The sequence below is a fragment of the Balaenoptera musculus genome, chromosome 18 (assembly GCF_009873245.2).
Source record: "Balaenoptera musculus isolate JJ_BM4_2016_0621 chromosome 18, mBalMus1.pri.v3, whole genome shotgun sequence".
In the NCBI taxonomy this organism is placed as follows: domain Eukaryota; kingdom Metazoa; phylum Chordata; class Mammalia; order Artiodactyla; family Balaenopteridae; genus Balaenoptera; species Balaenoptera musculus.
Window position 1 is genome coordinate 7,214,753 of NC_045802.1, and position 16,898 is coordinate 7,231,650.

General features: G+C 39.7%; 1 protein-coding gene across 6 annotated transcripts in view; it reads right to left on the reverse strand.

Moving 5' to 3' along the window:
- Positions 1–8,606: 8,606 nt before the first annotated feature.
- The window catches only part of KATNAL1 (katanin catalytic subunit A1 like 1), an 87,982-nt gene continuing 79,690 nt past the window's right edge, over positions 8,607–16,898 (reverse strand). For all 6 annotated transcript variants that reach the window (XM_036831939.1, XM_036831935.1, XM_036831937.1 and 3 more), the window contains exons 10-11: positions 10,281–10,407; positions 8,607–8,870 (exon numbers count right to left, since the gene is read on the reverse strand). In XM_036831939.1, coding sequence (XP_036687834.1) covers positions 8,672–8,870; positions 10,281–10,407 — 326 coding nt within the window. In that variant the 3' untranslated portion in view covers positions 8,607–8,671. The remainder of the gene's footprint in view (positions 8,871–10,280; positions 10,408–16,898) is intronic.

Below are 16,898 nucleotides of genomic sequence, written 5' to 3' on the forward strand. Positions count from 1 at the left end.
CCATGATTAGTTATTTGTTGAAAGAAGTTATTTAAGGTGTGCTGATTGAAAGCATTTTGAACGTTCAGAGCTAAACTCGGCTCTGGGGTAGTTCTTCAAATACGGACACTGAAGCCAGGGCAAGTACACGGGGCTGCTCTCCTGGTAACTGATGGCGACCATACGTACAGCTGAGGACTTTGGAGCTGCCGCCCTCTGTGCAGAACACGGTCAGGAATCTTATTAGTAAAAATAAACGACTGAGCTCTATATCACTTAAGTTGGTGATTTAAATATGATTCATGGAAACTCTTAGAATGATCAGTTCATTTCATAAAACCGGCCCTGAAGAAGAAACAGCTGTATATTGACACTCTGATATAACGTAGGGCAACAATATTCCCAAAGTCATGTCAATCCCACAACACAAGCCATTGTTTTTTCCTATTATTATAAACATAAATACTGTAACAGAATATATCACTGTAGTCTGCCCAGAAGTCTCCTGGTAAAAAAAGCGTTACAGGAAAGGGACGGTAAAACGGTGATTAATAACCTCAGAAAAATGGGTGAATGTTAACATATTTATTTCAAGAATTGAGTACTTTTGCATTTAACGTTGTTGAAAGTAACCTTGGAATATGGCAAAGGACTAGGCTCTGGAACTAGACTGACTTAGGTTCCATTCCTTCTTCTACTTCTTAGGAGCCAAATGACTAGAGCAAATCACTCTATAAGCCTCAGTTTCTTCTTCTGCAACAAGAGCATAATAGTAAATACATCTTAGAACTAATGTGTGGATTTAATAAAGCAATAAAAGTACAGTATCTTGCATACAGTAAACATTATAAATGTTAGCGCCAGTCCTATGATGTTAATTTATCTGATACTTCTTAACTATCATCAACTTAGGTGAACAGTCTGTATTGGCACCATGCTGCAGAGGCTTTAAGGTCCTTAATAAATGTTCCCCTGTCTGGCTTGCTTTCTTTATACCTTACCTGCATATTTGTTAAGATCAGAAATAGATGTAAGTGCCATTTCCCAGTTCAGAATGTGATCTTGAACACAGATCTTAAAATCTCCCTGGGCACAGTTCCTTTACCTGTGACACGAGGGGACTGGACCAAGTCATTTGCTCCCAGGTTCGGGTCTGCTGGGCCAGGAGCAGCTGCACGCGGTGATACCCAGGCAGGCAGGGAGGAAAGCACGGTGCACCAGTCTCCTGAATCTGAGCCTGGGTTGATGCAATCAGCCAGGTGAGACTTGAGCCCACCCTGCCTTTCCACCCATCCATTTGCAAGGCAGCTGCTGCCGCTGGCCAGGCAACGCTTCCATCTTGCCTCGCCGTTTCCACCTGAACTCCTGGCCCCGAGCAGGCCCCCTAGCACTCCAGTGTGTTCTGCCGTGAGCCATCTCAAGGCGGCACCGGCCATACACCTGGAGAAAGTAGGAAGGATGGAAGGGAAGGCCCGAGCCACACATGTGTCCTACTTTTGTCCTTAATTAATTTTGTACCTCATTCTTTTTCTTCATATCCTTTAAGAGATCAAAACCTCAATGGTGACAGCAAGAAAAAAAGTGGAGCCACGGAATTAAATTGTTGCTAGGTGCCTTCCAGCTATAAATATTATACAACTACATGACAAAATAATGATGCATAAATATCTACTTCACACTTGGTCTACCTGGAACACTCTGGGAACTAAAGATAAAGCTAGAAAGGGCACAGATGGCCTAGACAAATGACACAAACACGAACGCTCAAGGAACAGACCTCCCTATCACTCCTCATCCCCAAATGGCTGTACTCCTAATTTACCCGCAATTCTAACACGCCTAACAACTGTTCCTTTTCATTAGGTTCACTGAAGACCGGAGGTTGGAAATTGGAAGAGAAATAAAGGTTGACAGCCTGATAACAGAAGAGTAAAAATGCTATAGAAGCAAACACCAAAACTCAAAGACCACTGAGTGACAGGCAGAAGAGCCCTGCTGGCCCTCCACTAGCCGCTGAGGGTAGCACATCACAAGGAGAACTCTGAATCACAAAGAAAAGGTTCCGTTCAAACTCTCTACTTTACAAAGTCAGAGAACAAGGGTGGTATCTTTTAGAAAGGTTTCAATAAAAACCAATTAAAAATAGATAAGCATATGAAAAGATGTTCAACATCATGTCATTAGAGAACTGAAAATTAAAACAGCAATGAGAACCCACGACACACCTATCAGCACAGCACTGTCGGAACCCTGACAACACCAAGTGCCGGTGAGGATGTGGAACAACGGGGCTCTCACTCATCACCGGTGGGAATGCAAACGGTGCGGCCACTCTGAAAGGCAGTCTGGCAGTTTCTCACAAAGCTAAACATACTCTTACCATACATTCCACCAACAGTACTCTTAAGTGTTTACTCAAATGAGTTGAAAACTTATGTCCAAACAAAACCCTGCGCAGGAATGTTTACAGCAGTTTTATTCATAAATGCTAAAACCTGGAAGCAACCAGAATGCCCTTCAGTAGGTGATGGATAAACAAACTGGCACATCCATGTAATGGAGTATTATTCCATGATGAAAAGAAATGAACTATCAAGCCACAAAAAGACAAGGAGGAACCGTAAATGCATACGGCTAAGTGCAAGAAGCCTGTCTAAAGAGGGTACATACTGCATGATTGCAGCTATATGACGTTCTGGAAAAGGCAAACTGTGGAGACAGTAGAGAGATCAGTGGGTGCCAGGGGTTAAGAGGAGGGGCAAAGATGAACAGGCAGGGCAGGGAGGATTTTAGGCCAGTGAAACGATTCTGTACGACACTGCGATGGTGGATATGTGACACTATGCTTTTGTCAAAACCCAGTGAACTGTAATATAAACTATGAACTTTAGTAATAATCAATACTGACTCAACTAAAACAAGCAGATCACACTAAAGCGAGATACTGATAAAAGGTGAAATAGCGGGGGGGGGGAGAAGTATATGAGAACTTTCCTCATATACAGGTTAATTTTTCTGTAAACATAAAATTGCTCAAAAAATAAAGCCTGTGAACTAAAAAAAAAATAGTTTTGGAGAATTCATAACATAAAGACACAGTCATGTGGCGCAGATGTAGAGAACGGACTTGAGGACACGGGGAGGGGGAAGGGTAAGCTGGGACGAAGTGAGAGAGTGGCATGGACATATATACACTACCAAATGTAAAATAGATAGCTAGTGGGAAGCAGCCGCATAGCACAGGGAGATCAGCTCGGTGCTTTGGGACCACCTAGAGGGGTGGGATAGGGAGGGTGGGAGGGAGATGCAAGAGGGAGGAGATATGGGGATATATGTATATGTATAGCTGATTCACTTTGTTATATAGCAGAAACTAACACAACATTGTAAAGCAATTATACTCCAATAAAGATGTTAAAAAAAAAATGGAAACAGGAAAGAAAAAAAAAAAGACACAGTCATGTGGAAAATTCACCTTATGGAACATCCACATTGCAATGGTGCTACACAAATACGTGTATTTGTTAAACCAGTTAGAATTAATTGAAAAGCCATTCTTATCTTACCCGCATCAACCTTGAAATTATTAGCATAATGCACGGCAAACACAGAATGTCAGGTTCACAATATGTGATTTTATAAGAACGAAAACTCCGGAAAAAGTCACCCCTTACTAGTGAGGGATTTGTTACTCCCACTGGCGGCAATAAGTGGACCAGCGACTGTAGATCAAATATGAACCACAAAGAAAACACCGACAAGCCACACTCTAGAAATTTATTACCAAACTACAACCTATGCACAGACACAGCTAAGCTCATGAAGCTAGTGATGTAGCCGCACAAAATGTAAGGAAAAGCACATTTAATAAATAAAATTTGGAAACATCTTTTTCTTTAAATTAGGTTCAAAATACTGGGAGACAGACACTGAAACAAAAATCTTAACGAAACACTTACAGCACATAGTGATCTCGCTGGACACTGAGTCCGCACAGTGTTAACCGAAGGCGACGCCTGCTGCCCTGCTGCCGTGTGAACAGACATGTCACGTGTCCACCTCTGTGTGTTTCCATGAAGTACTTAGGTCCTTGTACAGGAACAGTGAGGTCCCGAGACTTTTAATGCTGTCACATGAGTCTGTATTTACGGAGCTATGAGAAAACGGGAGGACGTGCGTTGTGTTTGAAACCACTCCTTGACACGAGGCACACGGAGGGATGAAGCCGTCCCGACAACGAGGGCAAGCCTCTCCCAGACATGCTGTAGAGGCCTCACTTGGAACATATGGCTTTCCCAGAGGAGGAACAACAAATATTTCCAAGGGAAATTTCAGTGTTAAAAAAAGTGAGTGAGAGAGGAGAGAGAAGGAAGTGCTTAGATGAACACATAGGTACGATAGATGACGAACTGAATTTCAATATGGTTTCAATTCATTCGCACCTAAAACTAAGCCTGTTTGACTGAGGTAGACTCTGGAAATAACACGTGCAAAGACTCAGGTTTTCCAAAGGGCAATATTTAGTCATTTCAGAGGTTGTAAAACCAAAGTGCATTTTATAATTTTGAACATAAAATCAAATGGGAGTCCTAGGAGGAAAACCTCCACGTTAATTCCCTACCAAATTTCCATATGTACAGAAACCTACACACTGCTGGTGACAAAGCAGAATCTAGGTTATTTCTATACATATAAAATAAAATCAATCAACAAAGGAGAAAGGTAAAATAAAAAGAATAAATTTGATGACGTTACCTTAATATTTTTCCTGTTTTTATTAACAAGTCATGTGGAAATTGAGAAATATTCCTAAAGTTAAAGAGTTGTCCGGAGCCAAAAAACCTAATAAAAATTCAAAGAATTATTGTTAACTTGTGAATGTTTAAAAACATATGTGTTATCTTAGGGACTTTATTTTTTAAATATTCATATAGTTTTCACAAGAGAAAACAATATTAAAAGCAAATGTCCTAAAAAATCAAATAAATAAGTACAAAAAGCCTAATTTAAAAGTATAAATAAGTAAACATAGTAATTATTACAGTTTTTAGCTTTTTCTGAAAAAAAAAATAATTAGCGGAGATAAGGATAAAACATTTGGGGTTTAAATATTTGTATTCCCCTAACACGCCTTCCAACTGTAATTCCTACCCTTTTCTATCGTGACAGATTCTTAGATTCACATAAATATTATGTACATCACAAATTAAGTGGTATGTAAAAACTACTACACAATCAAAACCATTATGGAACAGAATATACAAAACAAATGTTAAAAGAAGGATTACTATTGTTTCTTCATATGGTTAAAGTGGCCCTTTCTTGGAAAAGGGCAGCAATTATCCTTAACATTTTATGCCTATCACACAGGAAATACTCTGAGGTGACTTATCATTCACAAGAGAAAAGGAGTGGGAATCTACTATTATGCCAAAAGATTCAATAATCAAGACAACACAGAAGGAGCCAAAGCCCACATGACAAGCAATACCTGCCTCATCCTTCACTTTACCTCAAGGTTGTTAGGGTCAGGAAAGTGAAACAGAACTGCATCAACTGGTCTATGATTCTCATCATGGATACGGCAGTATATACAGAAACTTCCAAGGAGGGAATTCAAACAAACTCAAGCTGTTCAAAACCTACAGTATCAATACTTTCTGTTCAAAAGAGTCAGGCTACATGTAGCGAAGTGAAAGAGTGACACTTATATTGAAAATCTGGGCTGTATACACACATTTTTCCTGATGTAGATGTATGTTGTTTTATGGTAGATTCACCAGACGCTTGCTCACTTTTTGAGTAATTAGTGATTTCAGCCTATTTTTGGACAGTCAAATATCACATCATAAAAACTGCAGTCTCTGGAGCCCAAACGAAACCCCCAGTTAGGCAGCTAGACCACAACATGTTACCTCTTCCAAGCTGTCTTGGCATTTTGGGAGGTAGAGGTCCAAGCCTAAAGTGTGTTTGGTCATTCTGGAATGCCCACACTGCTGCTGACTGAAGATAAAGTCTGTGATGCCATCGTCTATTTTCTACGTGGATTACTAGAAGGTTTCAGCCTACATTAGAGAGCCATTTGTCTGGCACATTCCATTGATATTAATTTCTTTTTAAAAATAAAGGAATTGTGCAAGCAAAATGTTTGAAATAAACATGTAACATGTTTACATGTTTGCCATAATTGCATGTGTATGTGTTTACAATAAACATGTAGCTTGGGAAATGACAAAAATTGTTCATGAAAATAGCCAAGATCTATAATAGTTCTGTTGTTCAAGCAAATGGATACCACTTCTAATTTTAAAGCAAATTTAAAGAGAGAAAAACTTTTAAATGTTATCTTTCCAAAGCAACACGCAGGTTACTGTGCCTTCCATTTATAAACTGAAATCGCTTCATTAGTTGGAGCCAGAAGCTACACGGTGTAATTACAGGAAGTGCCCAGTCGGTACTGCACTGCCTGGTCCAACTCTGTGGCCACAGAGCGCCCACCCAAGGGACAGGTACACGGTAAGCAACCAACATGATCCTACTAAAATGGAGGACTATCTGATCAGATATCTGTGAGACAGAAGTGTAGAAAACTTAGTCCCGACATCACTGTGTTGAAGAACCCCAAGCACTCAGGTTTTCAGATGAATTAAAGGAACCAAATCTTTCTAATTTGATAATACAACAGAAAAAATAAAATAAAACACAAAAATTCTCTCATTCTGGGTAAGGCAACACAGTCTTACAATAAAGACAATGTACATACCACGTGCAGGAAAGGTTGGACAGAACGCCCTAGGGATCTCCTCAGGATTCTTTAAGGGGTTAATACATACAAAGCATTCACCATCCACTGACAGAGCAAAATGAGAAACAAGGGAAATAAAAAAGCACACCGGACTGACTTAACACAGTAAAGATAAGCTCCTAGGAGGCTTGAGTCTCCAAGTACTGCTCAACTGATAGTTTTTAAAAAATCAAAATTACCGTGTCATTATGCATGAAGAATTCAGAAAAAAATTGAAATGTAAGCCAAGACAAATAACATGAAATCTAGAAAAATGGTCTGACTAATCAACTAAACTATGCAAACAAGTTTTGGCAATCAAAACACTAAGGTTTTAATGACTGCCCCCTAGGACTTCAGGAAAAAAATAACTTACTGGATGGCAATAGTCTGCAAGATTATCTTAGTGGGATTATTTATTTCTTTATTTTAAAAGTTCATGAATAAAAGGAAAGTTCTCTCATTTCAACTTTTAAGATGAACTAAATCAATTAAAATAAAATCATGATATCTCATGATTTTAACTCTTATAAATCTATGCCTCAGAGGAAAGGGGGGTAATTTAAAGCATTAGATGAATACTGTGGTATATAGTTCTAAGTAGGGGGAAGAAATCTCTTAAGGAAGCTGTTAAGAGTTTATCTTTAACTGTCAAAAAAAGCTATATGTTATTTTTGGTTTTAAACTGTCCAAAATTGAAAATTCAGGATATCATCAAATACAAATTTTTTAAAGCTTGACTATTAAAGCAGAGGTTGCCCAATCAAAATAGGATAAATGCAATTTTTAAAAACTAACACTAGGCTACTCTACTTGTGACTAGATACATGGCCTCTCCTTTTCTGGCCTCCTTCTACAGTCTAATTCCTGCTGAAAAGAATGGGCATGTCATATTTCTAACCTAATCTTAGCGTGCGTACAAGCACTCAACCTAGACAAGGAATGATTCCTAAATGTTCGTTGTTCATTATGCACAATGTTATTTTGTTAATAAACAAGGCTCGAAAACCATAAAGATTTTGCTTTGTTTGTTTTGCATTAGCCACAAGAGAGTGGACTTGTTTAGAATACCAAAGCATTTATTTAGAATATGAAAGGCAAATTCAGCAAAAAACAATGTTTGAGCTGAGAAAAATCAAGGGTTTATCTGTTGAACATATTGAAAGAAAAGTGAAAACAAACTCAGAAGTCTAGAATGAAAAAGAGCATCTTACGCAAACATGATGTTCTTTCCACCCTTCCAATATGAAATATTGCCAGCAAAAAAAATACTGAAGACCGGAGAAGCCACTTGGCAAAAGGATTCAAAAACCACAAAGCATGAGGCTATTCCCCCATAAAGCTCAATAAGTGATTAAATAGCTAGTAGAGGGAATGGTGAGGGAAAGGAAGGGAAAACTCAAACTATATAACAGACTCTAACAGTAGTAGGTGAATTCTAAAGGTTTAACTAGCAGATTCATTATTTAATCCAAAACCATAATTCTTAACAACAAATAATAGATCTGACACAAACCCAGTTTTGATGTTAAAAGCCAACAGATATAGGTCCCTCATGTTCAGAGCAAAGAATAGAAAAAACTAAAAAACAATGAACACTAGTGAGAAACAGAGCTCCTTCTACATTTTCTGTAAACAAGTTTCTACAATAGCACACTGGTCGCTTTCTTCAGCCCCCGATACTCCGGTTAGGGTGTGCAACTGTAATGCATGGATACGTGGATATCAGGCTCTCTATGTAAGCTTTTCTTACTTCTCAAGTATATGTATGTTCTTTGTGTTTTAAATTTTTTCTGTAAGAGAAAATCTCTCCAATGTAAAGTTCCAAACCTGTTTTTTTAAAAAATTGCTGGAATTTCTTCACATTTTATAAACAAAAATACCAGAAATGAAAGAGCTGACAGAAATTCAAGCAGATCCAAATTCAACCATCCACTTTTCATATTTCTCCAAGTCTGCAGCAGAGACAGACTTAGCAATTTTCTTAAGAGCCAATTCAAAGTCTCCTTTGGTAACAGGCATCTGAAGTTCCTCTTTAGAAAGTGCACGGATCTCTTCTGGACTTAGGCCATTGATTCGTCGTCTCATTGCCATTAAAGAGGCATCCCTAAAAATATACCAAAATCAGTGAATACTTATTGTTGCAAATTTTTTAAACATACTCAATTGTGATAATGTTAAGGGAAAACATTCAAAAGATCATTTTATATGTTTTTACCATGCTGCTCAGAATTTTCCACTTCAGAGACATCCTGAGGGCTCAGGAAAGGTTAAAATAGGATGCAAAGGACTTAAACATAAAAAGTACTGTAATGAATCCTAAAAGTCTAGGTTGGGCTCAGATGGTACTGAATTTTCTTTTCCCCACTTGCTCCTCAAAGACAGCCCAGAAGTCTAGGAAACTGAAGGAGAATTATGAAATACTGAATTGCATACTTGGAAATAAACATACGGCTAACATTAAGATAACTCAAATATTATACCAGTTTGTCTACAACCTAATTAGAGGAGGTAAAGCCAGGAACCTCTCTCTCTCTGGAGCATGAATGTATCTAAATACAGTGGATGTGGAATTCCCTACATGGAATATTTGTGGGCAAGTGAAGAGAGAAAATCTGGCTTCTCTGGGTCCTATTTTCAGCTCATTCTGATCACTTGTAAATAATTACGCAGGTTAGGAAGAAGTGTACAACTAGTGCTCACGAAAAAGCTATTAGGCAGCCAAGCCAACCAAAACTTCAGATTTTTATACATTTTACTATGGTAATAGTAGAAGCTATTGTGAGCTTATTGAGTGCCACTAAACTTACACGCGTATAGGACAAATACTCGTAGAAAAAATGAGTAACACAGATGTTATGGTTTTAAAGAAAGGCTACTGATGTCAGTTTAAGTATTGTTAGGGAAGTTAAGTACTAAAAACAAATCCTCTTCACTGAGTGATGTGAATTGTCTAAAAGTTATGATGTCACTAAATTGAAAGGGAAATTTACATACATATATCTATATCTATCTATCTATCTATCTATATATATATATAATTGATCACCTTTGTTCATCTGCGTATAGTAAAATAATGCCAACCAAAACAAAATGATATTATTTTATGTTGATGCAGCTAGTCTCCAATTTAGGGCTAAATTAACCTTAGGTTGTCAAAGTCATTTATTACCAAGTTGGGCAAAACAATTTCTTAAAAATCAAAGGCTATAAAAGGTGAACTACAGTTGACCCTTGAACAACACGGGCGTTAGGGGTGCAGACCCTTGGCACAGTTGAAAATCCGGGAATAACTTATAGGCAGCCCTCTGAACGAGCAATTCCTCCTTACCCACAATTCCAGATTCAACCAACCGCAGATCCTGTAGTACTACAGTATATATTTAGTGAAAAAAATCCACACAGTTCAAACCTTCATCATTCAAGGGTCAACTGCACACTGACTTTAAGACAAGTCCTCCTGATAAATCCATAACTAATGTCTAACGTCACAGATCATTAAAAAAAAAAAAAATACCTGCAAACATTAGTTATATCAGCACCAGAATAGCCCTCAATCTTCTCTGCTATATCTTCCAGTTGAATATCAGGATCCAATTCAACCTCACGAAGATTGATTTTCAGAAGCTCAGTTCTTCCTTTTGCTGTTAGAAGATTTTTTTTGTTGTTATTATTAGACGTTTTACTTTACAAATCATTTTGATAAGAAATCACCTATTTAACATTCAGGAAAAGAAAGAGTCTAATGCAAAGAAAAGTCCACAACTGTGAGTCCACTAATATTACTAATTCACTGCATGACTAGTGGAATCATTTAACTTCCTGTGTGCCTTGGCTGTAATAACTAATAATTGAAACAAAACTCAAGAGTTTTCCTAATAGATTGTGAAGATACTTGCTATGAGAACAAAGGGTCTGAGATCCTTTATGAAAAATAAAAACATTAGTATTCAAGCACCAGAAATGCTTTTGTAAGAAAAATGTTTAGCCTAGCTTTATGAAACTAGATTGCATGGTGTGTAACTCCTGTGAGTTACTTTGCTCACCTTTTAGTGTGACATAGGAAAAGATTTCCAGAACTCTAATCAGTATTTTTTAAAAATCCAGTTTTCTTTTCCTAGCAATCAGCAATTGGCACAAAACGCTTATTAACATATTTTTTACTTGGAGAGCTGGCCCACAGACATTTGCTGTTCCAATATGATTGAAATGTGTATCGAGTAAGCTGAAACAAACAGAATTTTTTAATAACCAATCTTGCTTGCTGTTTCACCATCAGTTTTTGTGACAAATCTGCTTAGTATAGCACACTAAGATAATGCAAAATTAGCTCGGATCCGGCTCTCTACGATTTCCTGATATACAAAATGAAATTTAATTTTCCCAATTTTTATTCTGAAAAATTTTAAATCTTCAGGTAAAAAAAAAAAAATAGTGAACACTCATTAACCTTTTCTCTAGATTCACCAATTGTCAACATTTTGCCATTATCACTCCCTTGCCCTCTCCTCTCCTCCCCACTCTCATTTATGAACTGAGAGCTAGCTATAGGCCACACAACACTTTACCTTGAATTCTTCAGCATGTATCTCCTAAGAACAAAGGTATCCATACAATCATCACACTTAACAGGAAATTTAACACTGGTACATTAGTATCATCTAATACACAATCCAGATTAAAATGTACGCATTTGTCCCAGGCCTTTATTACTTTCTTAAAAACCATTACACATTACATTAAAGTTATTGTCTCTCTTTAGTCTTCTTCAAACAGTTCCCCAGTGTTACTTTGTTTTGTCTTTCATGACATTGACAATTCCCCCCCAAATGATCTTACAGAGTTAAGGCATTCCATCGAAGACCCCAACGGGTCTGTTTGTGGAACCTGACAGGCAGATATGAAAATGTTAATGGAAAGAACCAAGAATAACCAAGACACTCTGGACAATAGCAAGGCAGGAGGAACTGCTCTACTACAAAGCAGTAGGATTCAAATCTGTCTAACACTCTTGCGGAGAGAGACAAGCAGATCCGTGACACAGAATGGAGAGCCTAGGAGCAGAGCAGAGCCTATACTATGGACACCTGATTTGTGACGCAGGTGGTTCGGGGCAGTGGGAGAAAGGAGGGTCTTATCAATAAACGATGCCAGAACTGACTACTCACAGAGAAAAAATGGGACTGGGTCATCCTCACCATACATAAAAATCAGTGCCAGATGTATTACTGATCTAAACATGAGGTGCAAAATTATAAGCATTTTAGAAGATAAAACAGGAATCTATCTTAATGACCTCACAGTAAATATTCTTAAGATACATTAAAAAATCGACTACAAGGAAAAAGACGGATAAACTGACCACATTAAAATTAGGAACGCCTATTCATCAAAAGACACTGTAAAACAGTGAAAACACACAATCTACAGAGTTTGAGAAAATATTTACACCAGATTTAACAAAAAACTTATATCTAGAATATTTAAGGACTTCCTACAAATCATTAAGAAAAAGTCAGACCACCTAATAGAAAAATGGACAAAAAACTTGAACAAATATATCACAAAATCAAAATGGCCAAACAATAAAGGAAAAGATGTTCAAATTCTTTAATAATATAGGAAATACAAATTAAACCGCAATAAGCACTGCACATGAAAAGACTGGTACGCATTTAAAAGTCTGACAATACCAAGTGATGGAAAAATGTGAAACAATGGGAACTCTCATACATTGCTGGGAGGAGTGTAAACTGAAGCAACCACTCTGGAAGACAGACTGGATTTATCCACTGACAAATGTTTCACTGATGAAACACTGTATGAAACAATGTATCCACTGATGTTGCAGCTATGCAACATGACCTGGCAATTCACTCCTAGGATGGAATGCTCCATCGTGGCCTAGAGAAACGTAGGCACTTGCACCATTACACATGTAGAAGAATGCTCATAGCAGTATAAGAGCCTAAAACTGGAAATAAGCATAACGTCCATCAAAAAATATGATGGATAATTGTGGCAGAATCACATAATGGATGTTATGGGCTGAACTGTGTCCCCTGCTAAATTCTTATGTTGAAGCTCTAACCTCTGATACCTCAGAATGTGACTGTATTTGGAGACAGGACCTTTAAAGAGGTAATTAAGGTAAAATGAGTCAGATGGGTGGGCCCTAATCCAATATGACTGGTATCTTTACAAGAAGACTAGGACACAGAGACACACAATGTGAGGAAAGACCACATGAGGACATTAAAAGAAAATGGCCACCTACAAGCTAAGGAAAGAGGCCCTAGAAGGAAACCAATCCTGCCAACACCTTCATCTTGGACCTGTAGCCTACAGAACTGTGAGAAAATAAGCTTCCCTGGTTGAAGTCACCCAGTCTGTGGGTGTACTGTGTTATGGCAGCCCCAGCAAACTAATACAACGGAACAGCACACTGCCACAAACACGAGCTGCCTCTACATGTCACAACATGGATGAATCTTAAAAACACACTGAGCAAAATATGCAAGATACAAATGAGCACAATTAACATGATTCATTTATGTAAAGTTTAAAAGGAGGTAAAACTGCGTGTGGGGGGATACATGACTAGGTGATAAAGTTATAAGGAAAAACAATAAATTGTTTCCATAAAAGGAGTGACAGCGATCGCCAGCAGAGCAGGAAGGGCGCCGTGCTGGGAAGGAGCACACCCGGGGCGTCGGGGGTCTGGTGCTGGGAAGGAGCACACCCGGGGCGTCGGGGGTCTGGTGCTGGGAAGGAGCACACCCGGGGCGTCGGGGGTCTGGTGCTGGGAAGGAGCACACCCGGGGCGTCGGGGGTCTGGTGCTGCCCCGCTTCCTGTCCTAGCAGGTGGCTCGACGGTTGTTGGCTTTGCCAATTATTGGATAAATTGGACATTTTAACAGATTTTTCTGTATGTGAGTTATATTTCACTCACACACTCACACACACACACACACACTTGAAGTAAGACGGAGCAAAGCAACGCAAAGAGCAGCCAGAGTGAAGAGAGAAGCGGCAAGCAGGCAGGACCTGCGTGTGACTAGGAAACTGTGACCTCCAGAACCCCTTCACCTCGGGCGCTCCTATCCTTGACCATCTTCAGCCACAGGTCCCCCCTGCAGTGAGCAGGGGTGCCCACAGGCGGTGCGGGCCCAGGAAGTCCTCCGCCCAGGTGGTCGGCCAGAGGGCTGTGGGGAGAAAGACGGGGAAGGGAGGGAGCTCGCAGGGCCGCTGCTGCGCGAGCTGCTCGTGCCCCGGACGCCGCAGGGGAAGCTCCACGTTCAGCCCAAGAGCTCCACACACAGCAGGTGGACGGTAGTGAACGAACATCGCTTTGCTCTTTCAGTTCCCATGTTAGAACACCACTGTATCTGCAAATCAGAATGCTTTACTGTGGCCTGCCCTAAGAACTTAAAGCATCGAGTTTAATATAACGCATTCGCCCCCAGAAACATAGTTCCTGACAGTCAACTTAAATGAACTTTGGAGCATAAACCTGCTCATAAGTGAGGGCCTGGTGGGACTGAAGCTTAGTAGGAAGCATTCTCCTCTTCCCTAGTAACTATGATTTGTGAAAGATAACTTTTAACACTGGTTGTATCTATGATTTGTTAGAAGATTGTAAGCAGGATTTATCATCTCTATAAAACTGAATTAATGATATGTAATAAGCTTGTGAAAGGATTTAACGAGGGGTTAATGTGTTAACAACAGTATAAAGAACTGCCAATGCTACATAACCAAGTTAATACACATTTGAAATTTAAATAAACACTGTTAGATGGATCACACGACTTCTTCTTGAGTACCGGAGGCAGTCCAGCACGGCAGATAAGGAGCGTGTGCTCTGGGGCCAGATGGCCGGGGCGCACATCCCTGCTCTGCTGCACCGGGCAGGATACCTAACTGCTCAGGGCCTCAGTTCCTCATAAGTAAAGATAAGAACAGAATCTGCCTCACAAGCCTGATGTGAGGGTTAAATGAGCTAATACACGTAAAGCCCGGTCCACAGGCAGCGCTCAGTAAATGGCGGTTGCCCCATCACACACACCACCTTCAGTCAATCAACAAACAGGATTAGAGGGAGACAGAGAATAGCCAGATCCCTTCTGTTAAGGACCACCTGGGGGATAGATAACAGGAAACACCCAGGGGAGTGAAGTCCACACAGGGAGAGAGACCTGGGCAAAGAAGACTTCATAGAATTGGTATGCTTTCATGTCGACTTTGAAAAATCAATAAAATTTAAATACAAAGGAAGAGAGAGAACAATCTGGGAAATGAGAGCACCATAAATTATGACATGGAAGTAGGAAGAAGCACGAATGAAAAAAAGGTAAGTAGAAAAGTACAACACAGTATTAAGAAATGCAAATAGACACAAATAGGATAGATAAGGTATGAACTTACAGTTTAAAAAAAATGTACTCTGACCCTGATGTGATAGGAAATAAGAATCACTCAGAGTCTAAGAGACTCTGTGATGCCTTGGTGGTTTAGGGAGGTTAGTCTAAAAGCAAAACATAACTAAATGAAGGGGGCTGGAGAAAGGAGTTCATTAGGCTGAGCAGTGGTTGCTGCCATAATTCAGATGCATAAAGTAAGAAGAGACTTGGTGTAGGGCCAAGCTCCACCTGTGCCTGTTATCTGACTTCTCCCATCTGTTGACTACGGCAGATTGTATTTACCAAGATGGTGCAAGAGCCCCTCCTCCCACACACGCTTCTACAATGTGGCCTTCCACTCCTCCACCCAGAGGTAGTCTGATTCCCCTCCTCTTGAAAATGGGTGGGCTTGTAAATGCTTCAACCCAGAGTACAGCAGAGGTGACACAGCGTGACCCCCAAGGCTAGGTCATAAGAAGCAGTGCACCTTCCACCTTTTCCAGTGGAACAATCACACCTGGGGCGCTGAGCTACCACGTATGAAATGTGACAAGCTGAGGCCACCATGCCTGAGGAAGCCCAGGCCACATGGAATAACCCCAAGTAACACAGCGGTGCTCCAGAAAGACAGCCCCCCCTGAGGCCCCAGGCCTCAGCTGCCAGGCATGTGAGTGAAGACACTCCAGATGATGCCAGGCTCCAGATGTGGAGTCACCCTCAGCCGCTGATCTTCCAGTTGTGACCCAGGCATCGTGGAACAGACACAAACCATCCCTGTGGTGCCCTATCCGAATTCCTGATCCCAGAATCTGTGAGCAAAATAAGACTGTTTTGGAATGGTATGTTAAACAGCAAGAGTAACTGATACACTGACTTTTCTTGCCATCAAGTTCTAATTGCCTCGCAATCTTAAAGAAATCTGCATATTTCTTCATGTAAATTACATAACTTACAATATGCCTTTTTGGGTGGCTTTCCTTGTTTTATCTATTTTCATTCTTATACTTCTTGCCTTTTCCAACTAAAAATTGCTTTTCATGGTTGCTTTTGTTCATAAAATGTCCTTCAATTTTTTTACTTTAATATAATCTACTTTTCTTTCCATTAATTTTACCCTAGATTTCCAAATCATTCTTTCAGTTCTCTCATCTTTCCAAATTTTCTTTATAGTTCTGTCTCTTCCAGACCCTTTTATCCCACCAGATGCTCCGGCCACAACAGCTGTCCATTCACTTTCAAGCAACCATGCCTTTGTTTCTGTGCTTCTCTATGGAAATTCAGCGAAAACGCAACTTCCTCCATGAAGTCTCCCCTAAGCACCTCAGTCAGAATTCACTATTCCACATTTCCACCCCAAAAGTACTATGGGCAACTCCAGTATCACATGCTCCCTTGTTTCCCTGCAGTTAGGGTAGGTGTATGCCCCCTTCCAACCACACGGTGAGTTCTCTAAGGACAAGGATTGTACGCTTTATATTCCCACAGTACCTAATAAATGTCTTTCAGATAGCAAAAAGCTAAATAAACACCTGTTAAATTAATTAACACAGATAAAAGAAGTTAGAAAGGGTGGGGTTCTAATTATGATTATTTGTTTGGGAGCCCTTTAGCAGAAAGCAATTTCTCAAGTTCTATGGTCATGAGGTACACACATTCAGACTAGTAATGAGCAAAGAGAAGCACCTAAAAGTCATTACCTATAATGACTATTACCTTTACCATTACCTATAACA